General features: G+C 37.0%; 1 protein-coding gene across 1 annotated transcript in view; it reads left to right on the top strand.

The window, feature by feature from the left end:
- Positions 1 to 6539, top strand: part of LOC149548001 (DNA replication licensing factor MCM4-like) — a 175229-nt gene extending 168690 nt beyond the window's left edge. Inside the window, exons 5-13 of the mRNA XM_089794216.1 lie at positions 4543 to 4647; positions 4736 to 4951; positions 5063 to 5161; positions 5275 to 5435; positions 5522 to 5618; positions 5708 to 5867; positions 6030 to 6112; positions 6211 to 6289; positions 6433 to 6539. Coding sequence (XP_089650342.1) covers positions 4543 to 4647; positions 4736 to 4951; positions 5063 to 5161; positions 5275 to 5435; positions 5522 to 5618; positions 5708 to 5867; positions 6030 to 6112; positions 6211 to 6289; positions 6433 to 6539 — 1107 coding nt within the window. The remainder of the gene's footprint in view (positions 1 to 4542; positions 4648 to 4735; positions 4952 to 5062; positions 5162 to 5274; positions 5436 to 5521; positions 5619 to 5707; positions 5868 to 6029; positions 6113 to 6210; positions 6290 to 6432) is intronic.
- Positions 6540 to 13679: the final 7140 nt, after the last annotated feature.

The raw sequence follows: 13679 nt of genomic DNA, 5'->3' as shown, positions 1-13679 counted from the left end.
GTTCTCCTTAGAGTATCTCTACCAATTTTCAATGTTTTTCTTATCTTTCTCATGAGTCGAGCTTTCTTCATTTGGGTACTTACTATTATCAGTGTAAGTACTCATCTTGTGATATTACTATCTTTGGTGCATAATTTAGAATCCACTTTGTCATAAGCACTCATTAGATTCTTTACAATATTTTTTTCATTTGAATCATCCATTGTTCTTAGCCCAAGAGTCTTCATGATCGGCCTAAATTTCAAATTCCTCATCATTTCAACAAATAATTGGCATTGACCTATAATATTTAATTCTTTAAAAAATAATCTCCACATATGATTAACTTTTCTTTGACAAGTATGCTTGCTAATCTTGTCAGGCATTGATTTCAAAATGTTAGTATCAATATCAATGAAATATTTTGGTCTTCTAAAAAAAATTCTAGAAGGTGTTATAATCTCTTCCATTCCCTCAACATTTTGAACATCAACATAAGGTTGAGTGTATTGCATACCTTGAACCGAAGATGATGTGCCTTGGCAATAAGATGCAAAAGATGGAATATCACCTACTTGATATGTTGATGTTGTGCCTTCAACATGACATGATGTAGTGCGTACATCGTTTGATCTACAAATTAGTGTCTCTTCAACATGAAAGGATGATATGACTCCAACATTGGAAGATGGTGTAGCTTCACAATTCAATTGTCTTCTTGGGCATAACAGTCTCATTCATTCTCTGTTTTTCTAATTCTTCCTCTTTTTTTCTTTGTATCAGTGGTTATTGATCCTCTTCGAAAATCAATTCTTCATTATTGCTTTGCAATTTTCTTTATTCACGTAGTAGTTTCATTTTATCTCTTTTGATTGCCAAATCTCTCTCCCTATCTTCATTTGTTTGAGTTTTTGGTTTATTCCTTGGCATGGTGGTGATTTCTACATGTCAAATTATTCAAACATCTGAATTACTTACAATGTGTAAATTACAAGACATTAAAATACATATACAAATTATAATTATTTTAATGAATACACAATATATATCAAACAACTTGCCAAATTTCTAACCATTTTGAAATAACATTTCATTCAAACATACAATTTTTAATGAATTCACTATATATTAAACATGTCAAATTATAATCAAATTTGTATCTATATATCAATAAACAATATTTAAAAAGGATTGCACTAACCTTTTCTATAGAAAGAATATTAAAAAAGCCATCAAATAGCATATCCAATGATTGAATTTGGTGTTTGCTAGTTTCAAAAAGTCTTCAAATAGTGTTTTCTAACTTCCAACAGCTTGAAACCCATGTTTTCTATTGCAACAACCGAATGCACAATAGAAAAAAACAAAAAATGGGACCCAAACTTGCTTTATGACTTTTTTGGTGATTTGACATAGTGTGTATGCACTATAGCATGTACACACAATAGTGCGTATGCAATATGTCAAAACACATCTCTCCCTATCCCACCATCCCCCATCCCCTACTCTCTCTCTCCTCTCCCATCCCCTACTCTCTCTCTCACTCTCCCTCTCCTACTCCCTCTCCCATCACCTATTCTGTCTTACTCTCCCTCTCTTACTCCCTCTCCCATCACCTACTCTCTCTCTCACTCTCTCTCCTCTCCCATTCCCTACTCTCTCTCTCTCAATCTCTCTCCTCTCCCATCCCTTACTCTCTCTCTCTCACTCTCCCTCTCCTACTCCCTCTCCCATCACCTACTCTATCTTACTCTCCCTCTCTTACTCCCTCTCCCATCACCTAATCTCTCTCACTCTCTCTCCTCTCCCATTCCCTACTCTCTCTCTTACTCTCTCTCCTCTCCCATCCCCTACTCTCTCTCTTTCTCTCTCTCTCCTCTTCCATCCCCTACTCTCTGTCTCCTTCTCCCACCACCTACTCTTTCTCACCCTCTCTCCTCTCCCATCCCCTACTCTCTCTGTCTCACACACTTTCATCCCCCCTCTCTCTCTTGGGCTACTTTCTCTCTCCCATCCCCTAGTCTCTCTCTCCCTACTCTCTCTCCCCTCTCCCATACCCTACTCTCTCTCTCTTGCTCTCCCTCTCCCACTTCCTATTCTCTCTCTCTCTCTCTCCCTTTCCCACTACCTACTCTCTCTCACCCTCTCTCCTCTCCCATCCCCTACTCTCTAGATCTCTCTCACACACTCCCATCCCCCCCCTCTCTCTCCCTCTCCCACTCCCTCTCCCACTACCTTTCTATCTCTCTCTCACTCTCTCTCCCTCCCTCTCTACTATTTCTCCCATCCCCCTACTCTCTCCTATCCCCTACTGTCACTCTCTCTCCCATTTTGTTCTCTCTTTGCCACCCCCTACTCTCTCTCACTTTCTCACACTCTCTCCCATCCCCTACTCTCTCTCTTACACACACTCACATCATCCCTCTCTCTCTCTCTCCTACTCCCTCTCCTACAGCCTACTATCTCTCTCTCACTCTCTCTCTTTGTCCCTCTCTACTCTCTCTCCCATCCCCTACTCTCACTCTACCACCCTCTACTCTATCTCACTCTCTCACACTCTCTCCCATCCCCTAATCTCTCTCACACACTCCCATCCCCCATCTCTCTCCCTCTCCCACTCCATCTCCCACCACCTAGTCTCTCTCTCCCATCTGCTACTCTCTCTCTCTCTCTCTTGGGCTACTCTCTCTCCCCTCTCCCATCACCTAAACTCTCTCTTTTCTAGATACACACTCCCATCCCTCCCTCTCTCTCCTCTCCCATCCCCTACTCTCTAGATCTCTCACACACCACTAGTACATTTGGGCTCATTTTTTGACCTTTATTGGTCAAAATTTTGACACAGTTTTCGACGAAACTTCAACCAAATTCGACCAACACATTGATCAAAAATTTTTTGATCAAAAATTTGACCAACCTACTGGTTGGTCCAAATTTTGACCAATACATTGGTCGAAAAAAGTTGAAATTGTTACCACATTTTTTGCCATTCATTGGTCAAAATCTGCAGGGCATTGGTTGAAATTTTGACCAATGCTTCGTGGAAAAGTGTAGGGTAATGGTCGAAACTTTTTTGGTCAAATTTTTGACTGATACGGTGGTCAAAAATTTTTGGGATCGTTAGGGAATTTTCTACCTTTCATTGGTTAAACTTTTGACCAATTCTTGGTAGTAAACTAAAGGGCATTGGTCAAAATTTCAACCAATGCTTGGTAGAAAACTACATAGCATTGGTCAAAATTTTGACCAATGCTTAGTCAAAATTTTTTTGTGGCTCATAGTTATTGAGGTCCACTTTAACAATGGCCCTTCCTATGAAATTGCCATCTAAGACCTTTCTAATGAGATAATGTGTTATGAGCTCTTCATCAATGTGATGGAACGTGAATCCAGGAGGTAGTTGTGCATCACAACTACCTCCTAGATTCATGTTCCATCACACTAATGAAGAGCTCATAACATGTTATCTCATTAGAAAGGTCTTAGATTACAATTTCATAGGAAGGGCCATTCCTGAAGTGGACCTCAACAACTGTGAGCCTCAGGGAGGGTTCAATTCCCTCCTTTATTATTCACTATGCATATAATCCCACACACACATTTGATCTCAAATGATGATATGTACTAAATGTTGAGTGTCTATGCTAAGTGCTCCAAAACCATCCATTTCGTGCCTTCATCTGTACACAATGCCTTTCTAGTTTCTTTCTACTTGCACGCCCATTTCATTTCATATGATCATCTAAAAATTGTCACTCTAAGCTCTCAACTATTTCCTCTTGGTTGATTAGACTCACCAACTTGCCTCACTAAGTCAACTGTTCAAGTATGCTTGCCAAGTTAACTCTTTGAGTTTGGTCATCAAGTCACCCCACCAAAGTGCCTCATCAAGGTCAATCTTTAAGTCTGCTCATCGAGCTCGCTCACCAAGTCAGCTCACTCACCAACTTGCCCCATCAAGTTTCCAATTTAAGCCCACTCACCATGTTAGATTGTCAGGTCGGCTCTCCAAGTCAGCTCACCAAGCTGACAATTGAAGTACGCTCACCAAGTTGACTCTCTAAGTTCGCTCACCAAGTCTACCCCCTAAGCTAACTCTCTAGGTCAGCTCACCAAGTCACCCCCACTTGCCCCACCAACTTGACCCTTTAAGTCGACTCACCGTGTCAGCTCACCAAGCTGACTCCCCTAGTCAGCTTGCCAAGCCAACAATTCAAGTACGCTCACCAAGTCGACTCTTTATGTTCGCTCACCAAGTCCACCCCCTAAGTCAGCTCACCAAGTCACCCCCACCCAGTCACCTCTATGAGTCAACTCTTTAAGTCAGCTCACTAAGTTAGCTCACCTAGTGGTTTTACCACCTTGCCTCGGCAAGTTGGCTAGTTATGTTTGCTTGCCAAGTTGCCCCACTGAGTTGCTTCTCTAAGCCCACTCACCATGTTAGTTCACTTGTTCAGCTCACCAAGTCAGCTAAGGTATAAACTTATACTTTTTCCCTTTTGTATATAACATGAATTTTGCAAGCTCTGAAATTGAATTTTGACTGCCAATTTCCAAATTAAGAAGTTGAAAGAACTATCATGCATGCCTGATATCTATGAGAGGCTAACTAGATCCTTAGCTCTGAGTATTTGGGAGCTAGAAGATGTAAAGAAAGGGCTCTTGTGCCAAGTATCTTTCTTTGCATTCATGTTCGATTAATTGGTAATTTGTTGCATGTTCTTTGAACCATATGTTAACCATTATGCTTCTTAAACAACTTTTTGGGGGAACTATAGTAAACCTAACTTTAGGCACTACTTTTCGTGGTGATATCAACATCCTGCTTGTTGGGGATCTAGTTATGAGTAAGTCTCAACTACTTCAGTATGTGCATAAGTTGGCTCCCCGAGGCATTTATACAAGTGGTTGTGGAAGCTCTGCGATTGGTTTGACTGCTTATGTATCAAAGGATCCTGAAACTAGTAAAACAGTAAGTTATTAACTCAATTTTTTGATCATTGAGCTCTTTGGGCTGCTTGCTCCACCACTACTACCTACCACTTTATTCTATATAAACTACTTATTTCTTTGAACTCAACAGGTTCTAGAAAGTGGAGCATTGGTAATGAGTGATAGGGGTGTTTGCTGCATAGACAAGTTTGATAAGATGTCAGACAATTCTCATAGCATGTTACATGTGGTGTGATTTTTCTTCGAGCTCTTTGAATTATGCGCTTTTACTAGTTTCTTGACTTCATAATCTATGCTGTTGGTTGACTTGTATATCAATGTCTGGTCATTCCTTTGAAGTAGGTTATGGAACAAAAAATAGTGTTAGTTGCAAAGGCTGGGATCATAGCATCTCTAAATGCAAGAACATTTGTTTTAGCTTGTGCCAATCCTAGTGGTTCATGCTACAACCCTAGATTGTCAATGATTGACAATATCCAACTTCCTCCAACATTGCTTTCCAGGTGGAGTATGTTTGGTTTTAGAATTCAAGCTAGAGAATTTATTTGTTGTCACTCAAGTATAAAAGAATCACACAAAATGCCTACAGGTTTGATTTGATCTACCTAGTGCTTGATAAAGCTGATGAACAAACAAATAGGCACCTTGCAAGGCATCTTGTTGCATTACATTATGATGAGCCAGAGGTAAGTTCTGATTTGGTCAATACTATGTAGTAATTAATGGGGGGTCCAATGACCTTATATTTTTGATGTGAACTACATCATGATTCTAGGACCAAACATTGGATGCATTCAACCTCCCGACTCTCACTTTGTATATCACTTATGCAAGACAAAATATACATCCTAAGATATCTAATGAGGTAGCAGAAGATCTAATTTGTGGTTATGTTGAAATGCGTAGGAAGGGAAACTTCCATGGAAGTAGCAAGAAGTTTAGCTCAATATATTCTCAAATTCAATTTTTGTATAGTATGCTTACAAGTTACACACGTGAAAAAAGTAATAGTATATCTTATACTTCGATTGAAGAATGCATCTAGATGCAGGGAAATTCTCATTTTATGTAAACTTGTTCTTCTGAATGAATTGTATAGGTTATCACAATGATTCCATGCCAAACTAAAAGCTTAATAAGAATAAGTGAAGCCCTTGCCCGCATCAGATTGTCTGAGTGGGTAAGAAAATCCTATGTAGACAAAAGTGGGTTACATTCCTGAATGTTTTAAAGCCAAATTGAGGCAATAAAAATATATCTTACATTCCAATTCTACAGATTGAAAGGTGTGATGTGATAGAATCATTCCAGCTTCTTGAAGTTGTACTTCAACAATGTGCCACCAATCATTCAACTAGTAACCATTGTGCATCTTTGGCAATGAGGATTGTCAGTTCATTTAGTTGTATATTGAATGCATTATCATCACAAAATTAGTAAGCTCTAAAAGAACTATGTTAATTGGAAGCCACTGAATGCATTTGAGTATCATGGTTACAGGGACCATTGACATGGATCTCATAAAGATGGGAGTCTCAGCCAGTGAAAGAATGAGACAAGCCAATCTTATTTCATCACTGAGGATTCTTATCATGGAAAGGATGTAGGCAGGGGGACCATCAACCCATATTACTGAGGTAACATTCTTTATACTTCCCTAAATAGTGTTGATAAAATTTGTTGGTATGGCACCTAACCAGATATGAATGAATGCAATCACAGTTGATGGAGGAAATGCACAAATAGGGATCCAAGGAAGTTAGCTTGAATGATGTAAGTAATTCTTTTTTGTGGGTAAATTTCAAGCTATTTCCAGCTTCATTTTCTTGGGGGAAATGAATACATTATGAGTTATGTTGTTCAATTTCAGATTCGTAATGCAATTGGAAACCTTGTGAGTGAGGTGTTTGTTACAATTCATGGGGACAATGTGAAGAGGACCTGAACAAGTTTTGAGGATGAAATGGCCCCTATAATAATTAGCAATGAAGTATCTAATAAGATTATGGTTAGTGTGTTGTGGCAAACTATTTTAATATTCCCTGAGCTTTATGCTCTGTAGTACATTGATGGGTACTTTCTCTTGTAAAAAAATCCAGAAAATTGAAGGAATCCAAAGCCTGGGTGTACTATCTGTGACAAAGACAACCACCGAGGTGATGATGGATATCTTATAATTCTTGCTTAGATAAGAGGATGATAATTATAAATTATGAGAATTATTGGTGTTTTTTTCTATCAAGTTTTGGAGTGAGGAAAAAGTAATTGCAATTATAAAGGTATTTTTTTTCAACCAACGTAATGGAAAAAGTTTATTTTAATGTTCACAATGACATTTTTCCTCTCCCTCTAGTTTCATGTGGTTACCTAAATATAAAGAGAATTAAATATAAAAAGAGCAATTTATTTTAATCTATATTTTAAATTAAATATAAAGAGGAAAAATTAGAATCTAATCTTGATGTAGTGATGATCTATGGTGGTGAATTCAACAATTGAGAATGCTGAATATCATCAGCAACTTGTCTTCCATACACACCAATGATATCAATCATGGTGCCATGAAGACTTGGTTTTCTATGAATAGCTACAAGTGAGAAAAAAAAAAGTGCAGAATGTAGATGAATTTACTTGGCACAATGCATCATATGCTCTACTATGAAGCAACTACAAGATGTGCAAACACATAGCTATTAGCTATTTCTCTAGATATGATCATAAGAAGTTTTCAAGATGTAGAACATTGTTATTATAAACTTGAAGGACTTATAAGGAAAAGGGACCAAAAAAAAAAGACAGCGAAGAATCATTATAAAAGTGGGAAGTCATTATTCAAAATTTATGAATCAAAGGGAATTGCAATGTACAAGATATTATAGAGGTGAATTCAAAAGCTTTATAAGAGTCTAGCAATCATGACCATGATACATCGCAAGGATAATCTCTAATAAATGCTACCCACAGTCAGTTTCAAGCTAGAGAATTCAAGAAAGAATAGGGATTGTTTGAAATTACTCGGATGCAGTACTGATGCAAATTGCTTCTATAGTACTGATGCAAATTTAATTTATTCAAATATATATCTACTATTTTAAATTTATAGACTATGATTTATATGTAGTACAACTAAATGTTTCAACTAGTATGCATAAGTTGTAATATTGTCAAGTTTGAAATCTTTCAAGAAGCGGGTCATCTATGCATAATTCATGTTGTAGCAAGTAATAGTAAGCATATCTAGAAGTGATGATATGGTCTTCGTTGAAATCTTTGTAGAAATGGATCTTCTAGTATAATTTATATTGTAGTCATTGATAATAAGTGTTAGCTATATGAGATTTCTACAATCTATAATATTTCTTTGTGTTGTTTGTGGACTATGTTTATTTGTATGGACATCTTAGATCATATCTATTGATCCAACATTAGGATCTTCAAGAGTTCATAAGTAGAAAGATGAAATCTGTAAAGTTTTGATGTTCGATCATTGAATAAGATCTGAATGTTGATGGAAATAAAAATACACAATTAAATCAAGAAACAATAGAAAGAAATGGTAAGTATATCTAAAACTGATGAAAATCTTGTAACATCATAGTTGAAATCTTCCTTAAAATAGATCGTTGCATAACTTATTTTATAGAAACTAACAGTAAGCATGTATGAACCGATGAAGAAGTTACAATACTGTCTTAGTTGGAATCCTTCAAGAAATGGATCCTCTAGCATAACTTATCTTATTGTAACCAGCAGTAAGCATATCTAAAACTGATGAAGAATTTAGCCCACAATGATAAATTGCTGAGTTGGGTCTCTTCTCTTACAGATCAAAGTATAAAGAAAGCATTACAAATAGACCATCCAGTTGCTTCTACAACTGATGAATCATTCCTTACCTCCTTTGGGAAGCACAAGGCATTTATATGATATAAAGCTCTCTTATCTTTCTAGATGGGTACAAGGGTTTTCTCCTCTTTAAGTCTTGGGTGACTATATATAAGACTTCTATAAAAAAAAATGAAGTTAAACATTGTGTTTGATACAACCTTAGATTCATGTAGCATATATTGTAATCTGGTTCTTTTTGTTTATTTGGTACAATCTTATCTGATTCATGATATGTTTGTCATGGTAGGTGTTAAGGAGCAGAAAACTATTAGTGGAAGGGGAAGCATTGAGAGAGAAGAAAGTGGGCCGTAGTAGCAATAAGTCACCTGAGGGCAGCCATGCACAAGCCTCCAAGATTGGATCTGACGATGAGTTAATAGGTGCCAGTTTAAATCATAAATCTTCACAAAATGAAGGGAAACATTTGGCTTCAAATGAGATGACTAAATCACCTACTCAAGTGCACATACCTCCTAAGATGTATGGGAAGCCTAATTTTAACATTGATTATAGTGGACCCCAAACCCATGGCCCTAAGCACCACTAAGTTGGTTCTACAATATTTGTTTAAGCATCATCCAAAGAGGATATTACTAGACAAGAGATAGGATTAACATTTAGAGTTTGGATGTAAGCAGAAGTATATGTAAACTTAGACCAAGTAAAAGAGAAAAAATAAATCAGGGCTTCTGTATAGATTTGTAAGAAGCTCATGACTCAAAACTCAAACTAGTTCTATAAGCTCCATCCATGAGGTCAAATGTATGAATTAGATAGACATCATAATATTCTATCATAGCTCTTATGAGATAAAGTTTGCACATTACTCTCTCTGAGGTGTGGGAAATGTTAGATTGTGGTGACTGATCAAGAAAGTACTGTACATACTTCATAATTAGTGGGGTTCAAATTTTTTTTTGAAACTATTCGCCAATCGTTTTGGTACTATTCACTAGTTGTAGATTCACCACTAAAGTTATGGCTAATTATGGCCGACATGTTATAACCCTAAAGTGGTTTAATACTTGTATAAAAGGGTTTAGGGTTGGGTATTTTTCATTATGTTGTGATGAAAAATTGGTTCTTGCGATGGTATTGAGCTGTAAGGGATTACAGATTGTAATCAGGTTGTAATCACTGGATTGTAATAAGATTGGACTTGCTGTTTGGTGGACGTAGCCCAAGGATTGGTGAACCATGTTAAATCTTGGTGCCTTGTGTTCATTTATGTATGATCTATTATTTTCTATTATTGGTTATATTTGCATGTAGTTTTTATTTTTGTCCGTGGTTTATCCTAACAAGTGATATCAGAGCGAGGTTGTCTTTTAGTTATCCTCTGTAGGAAAGTCTCATGATTAAGTGGGAGTCTTACAGTTGAGTGGGAGTGATGGTAGATGAGGGTAAGCTGAGGGTTGATAGGTTTAATGGGTAGAACTTCCAGTTATGAAAGATACAAATGGAAGACTATCTATATCAAAAGGATTTATGGAAGTCGCTGGAAGGCAAAGCCAAGAATTAGGGAACTATGTCAGAGGCTAAATGGGATCTTTTGGATAGAAAAGCACTTGGAAGAATTTGGTTATGCTTGGCACCATCAGTGGCATTTAATATTACAAAAGCAAAGACGATAGAAGATTTGATGAAAACCCTAGCGACACTGTATGAAAAGCCCTCTGCTTCAAACAAGGTATTTCTCATGAAGCATTTATTTAATATGAAAATGGAAGAAGGTGGATCTGTTGTAGATCATTTAAATGAGTTTAATACTATTACTAGTCAGTTATCTTCTATGGGTATCAATTTTGATGAAGAAATTAGGGCTCTCTTGATTTTGTGTTCTTTGCTTGAAACCTGGAATGGCTTGGTAATGGCGGTGAGTAATTCTGTTCTTGGATCTAGTACCCTAAAATATGATGATGTGATCGGTGTTGTTTTGAGTGAGGAAACTCATAAGAAATCCTCAGGTGGATCTACATCAGGAAGTGCTTTGAATGCACAAAGCAGGGGTAGAATGACTGAAAGAGGAAGTAACTCTAGAAATCATGGGAAATCAAGAGGAAAGTCAAAGGGGAGGAGGTCTCAATCGAGAGGACCAAATGATTGCTGGTACTGTGGGAAACTAGGGAACAAAAAGAAAGATTGCTGGAATTGAAAGAAAAATGAAGGAGATAAATTAGATGGAGACAAGGAGGAAAATGTGGTAAGTAAAAAATCCAAAGAGGATGCTTTGCTTCTATATTTAGAGAGTGTTGATGATTCATGGATTTTAGATTCTGGTGCTTCATTTCATGCTACACCTCATAGAGGTTATTTCATTGATTATGTCCAAGGGGATTTTGGGCTTGTTTATTTGGGGATAATGAACCCTGTCAGATTGTTGGAAAGGGAAAAATTAAGATTAAGTTGCAGAATGGGAATCATTGGCTACTACATGAGGTAAGACATGTTCGAAGGCTGAGAAGAAATTTGATTTCAGCCGGGCAACTCGGTGATGAGGGTTGTGTAGTTACTTCTAATGATAAAAATTGGAAGGTTTCAAAAGGTTCCCTTGTAGTAGCAAAAGGTGTGAAAGTAGGCACCTTATATCTTTGTACAAGTCATATTGTTCCTACTACTTTGATTTTTTAAGAGAAAAATGAATGTTTAGGAACAATTGCTGCAGTTGAGTAGGGAGAACAAATAGTTGTTGTAGATTCTGATACAACGCTATGGCACACAAGACTTGGGCACATGAGTGAGAAAGGTATGAAAGTACTTCATTCAAAGAAAGTTTTACCTTTTCTATGCTACTAATCATAAACATCCTCAACCTTCATGCACTACTATGCCTAATCCAAGCACTACTCCATTCACTCTTCATTCTCCATTGTCCTTAGAAGTGGCTCAATGTCAAGAGGAATCTCAAAAAGAAAAAGCTATAAATTTCAAGAAATATCAAGATCAAGCACCCTTTCATCTCTTTCAAGATTTTTCCCCTCCATATCCTAGATCTTGTCCACCTCCTAAGTATGATGAAGATACCATTTCCATTATCTCCCTTGAGCTTACTAAAAATTATGAGAAAAGTTCTCTTCATATGCTATCCAAAGCTACTTGTCAAGATCAAAGTATCCCCTTGTGTTCTACTTCTCCATATCCACTTCAAAATTGTGCTCAAGCTTCAAGTGCTTCTATTAAAAATGTTGTTACTATCAAAGGTACTTATGAGTCTATTGATGGCTTTGACCATGTTGCTCATTCTAAAGATGTTGATATCCCTTCCCACTATCCCTTTGCATCTTCTAAATCTATCCTTGGTCCTTATCCATCTAAGCTAAAGCATTCAACCCTTCCATCCATATTGGGGCCTTATGTTCCTCCATCTCCTACATTCACTCATAGCTCATTCCCTAGCTCTCCTATAATAGCTCAAGATCAACAAAGACACTCATACTTGATGACTTTTCACCCATCTATACATCTAAACCAATCATATCATCCTTATTCATTCAAAAATCCCAAGTCCTTTGGAAGTGAGAATAAACATAAGAATCCATTGAAGAAGAAAGATCACTATGTCCCATCTAGTCGACATGTGAATGCTAAGAAGGATAATTCACAAAAGAGACCACAAAGGTCCACTACTCAAAGAGCTAAACTAAAGAAAATATGGGTTCCTAAATCCATCATTATACAAATGCACTCTCAAGCACCCAAAGAATGAGGAAAATCTAAAGCTATGTGGATTCCCAATCTCTTTTAAAAGACTTGAATATTGAAAATATTTCAAAGTTGACATTCAAGCTTTCAAAGGCTTCCATTCCATCTTCTTCCAAAAATATTCCTAAAAATATTCCAAAGCCTTCCACTCCACTTTTTTCCAAATCTTTTCTACCACCTCATACATCTAAATCTCAAGCTATTTCATCCATGATTCCTCCTTTGTTCCAATACCCTTCAAGGTGTGTGTCAATGTTGATCTTGTCCAATATTTTAGCTACCCACATGAAATCCTCTAAAGCTTACACCTCCTTTCTATACATGAACTCTTATCCTACATATATTCTTCCTACTACCATTTCCCTTTCATCACCCTATCAACATCTTTGAGCATACCTTTCTATGGTCTTGGCTTATCATGGCTTATCTTCCTATAGGAGCACTATCTAAATTCAAAAAGCTTGAGCTCTTTCTAAAAATTCAAAAAATAAAAAATAAAAAAAATTGAAAAAAATTGAAAATATGCCTTGGTGAAAACCACTTCTTGTGGCACCTTGGTAGAAAAAGTAAAGATAAATAAATCCATCCTATGGTGAAAACTACTTCTTGTGGCACCTTAGATAAGTACCATGATGAAAACCTAGCAAACAAGCATCATGCATAATTATTCCATCATCCATCTATCCCTTCTTCTCTCTTTGATCTTGACAATGTTGAGCTATCTTTGCATATTGGCTATCTTATCCATGAGATTCTCTATTTGTGCTTTCTCATTCCCTCATAGCCTCCATCTTGAGCTTTATTTTTATTTCTCTATCCCATCACTATCCTATCTAGTTGACCCCTTGGTCTTGATCATAATAAATGAAAAAATGGTTCCTACGTCTCTTGACTTGTCTACTCTTTTGGACTACATGCTTCATGCTATCTCACTTGTTAGCTTTATTGCTTATACTACATGCTATCTTTCTCATCACTTCCATTGCTTATCCAAAACATGCTTCATATGATTATTTCACCTCTTTCCCTAGCTTGGGTACTCTTGAGGAGTCAGTTCTTGAGGATCACTTTCACTTGCTTCAAATTCCTTTCTTATACATCTTTGCTTATCTATCGACTTGTTTCTCCATCATGTCCTATACCTTGCTAGGTATTGT

This window comes from Cupressus sempervirens, chromosome 7, assembly GCF_028749045.1.
Source record: "Cupressus sempervirens isolate cs-2001-9-10 chromosome 7, ASM2874904v1, whole genome shotgun sequence".
Classification (NCBI taxonomy): Eukaryota; Viridiplantae; Streptophyta; class Pinopsida; order Cupressales; family Cupressaceae; genus Cupressus; species Cupressus sempervirens.
This window is presented reverse-complemented; position numbering and strand designations above follow the sequence as displayed.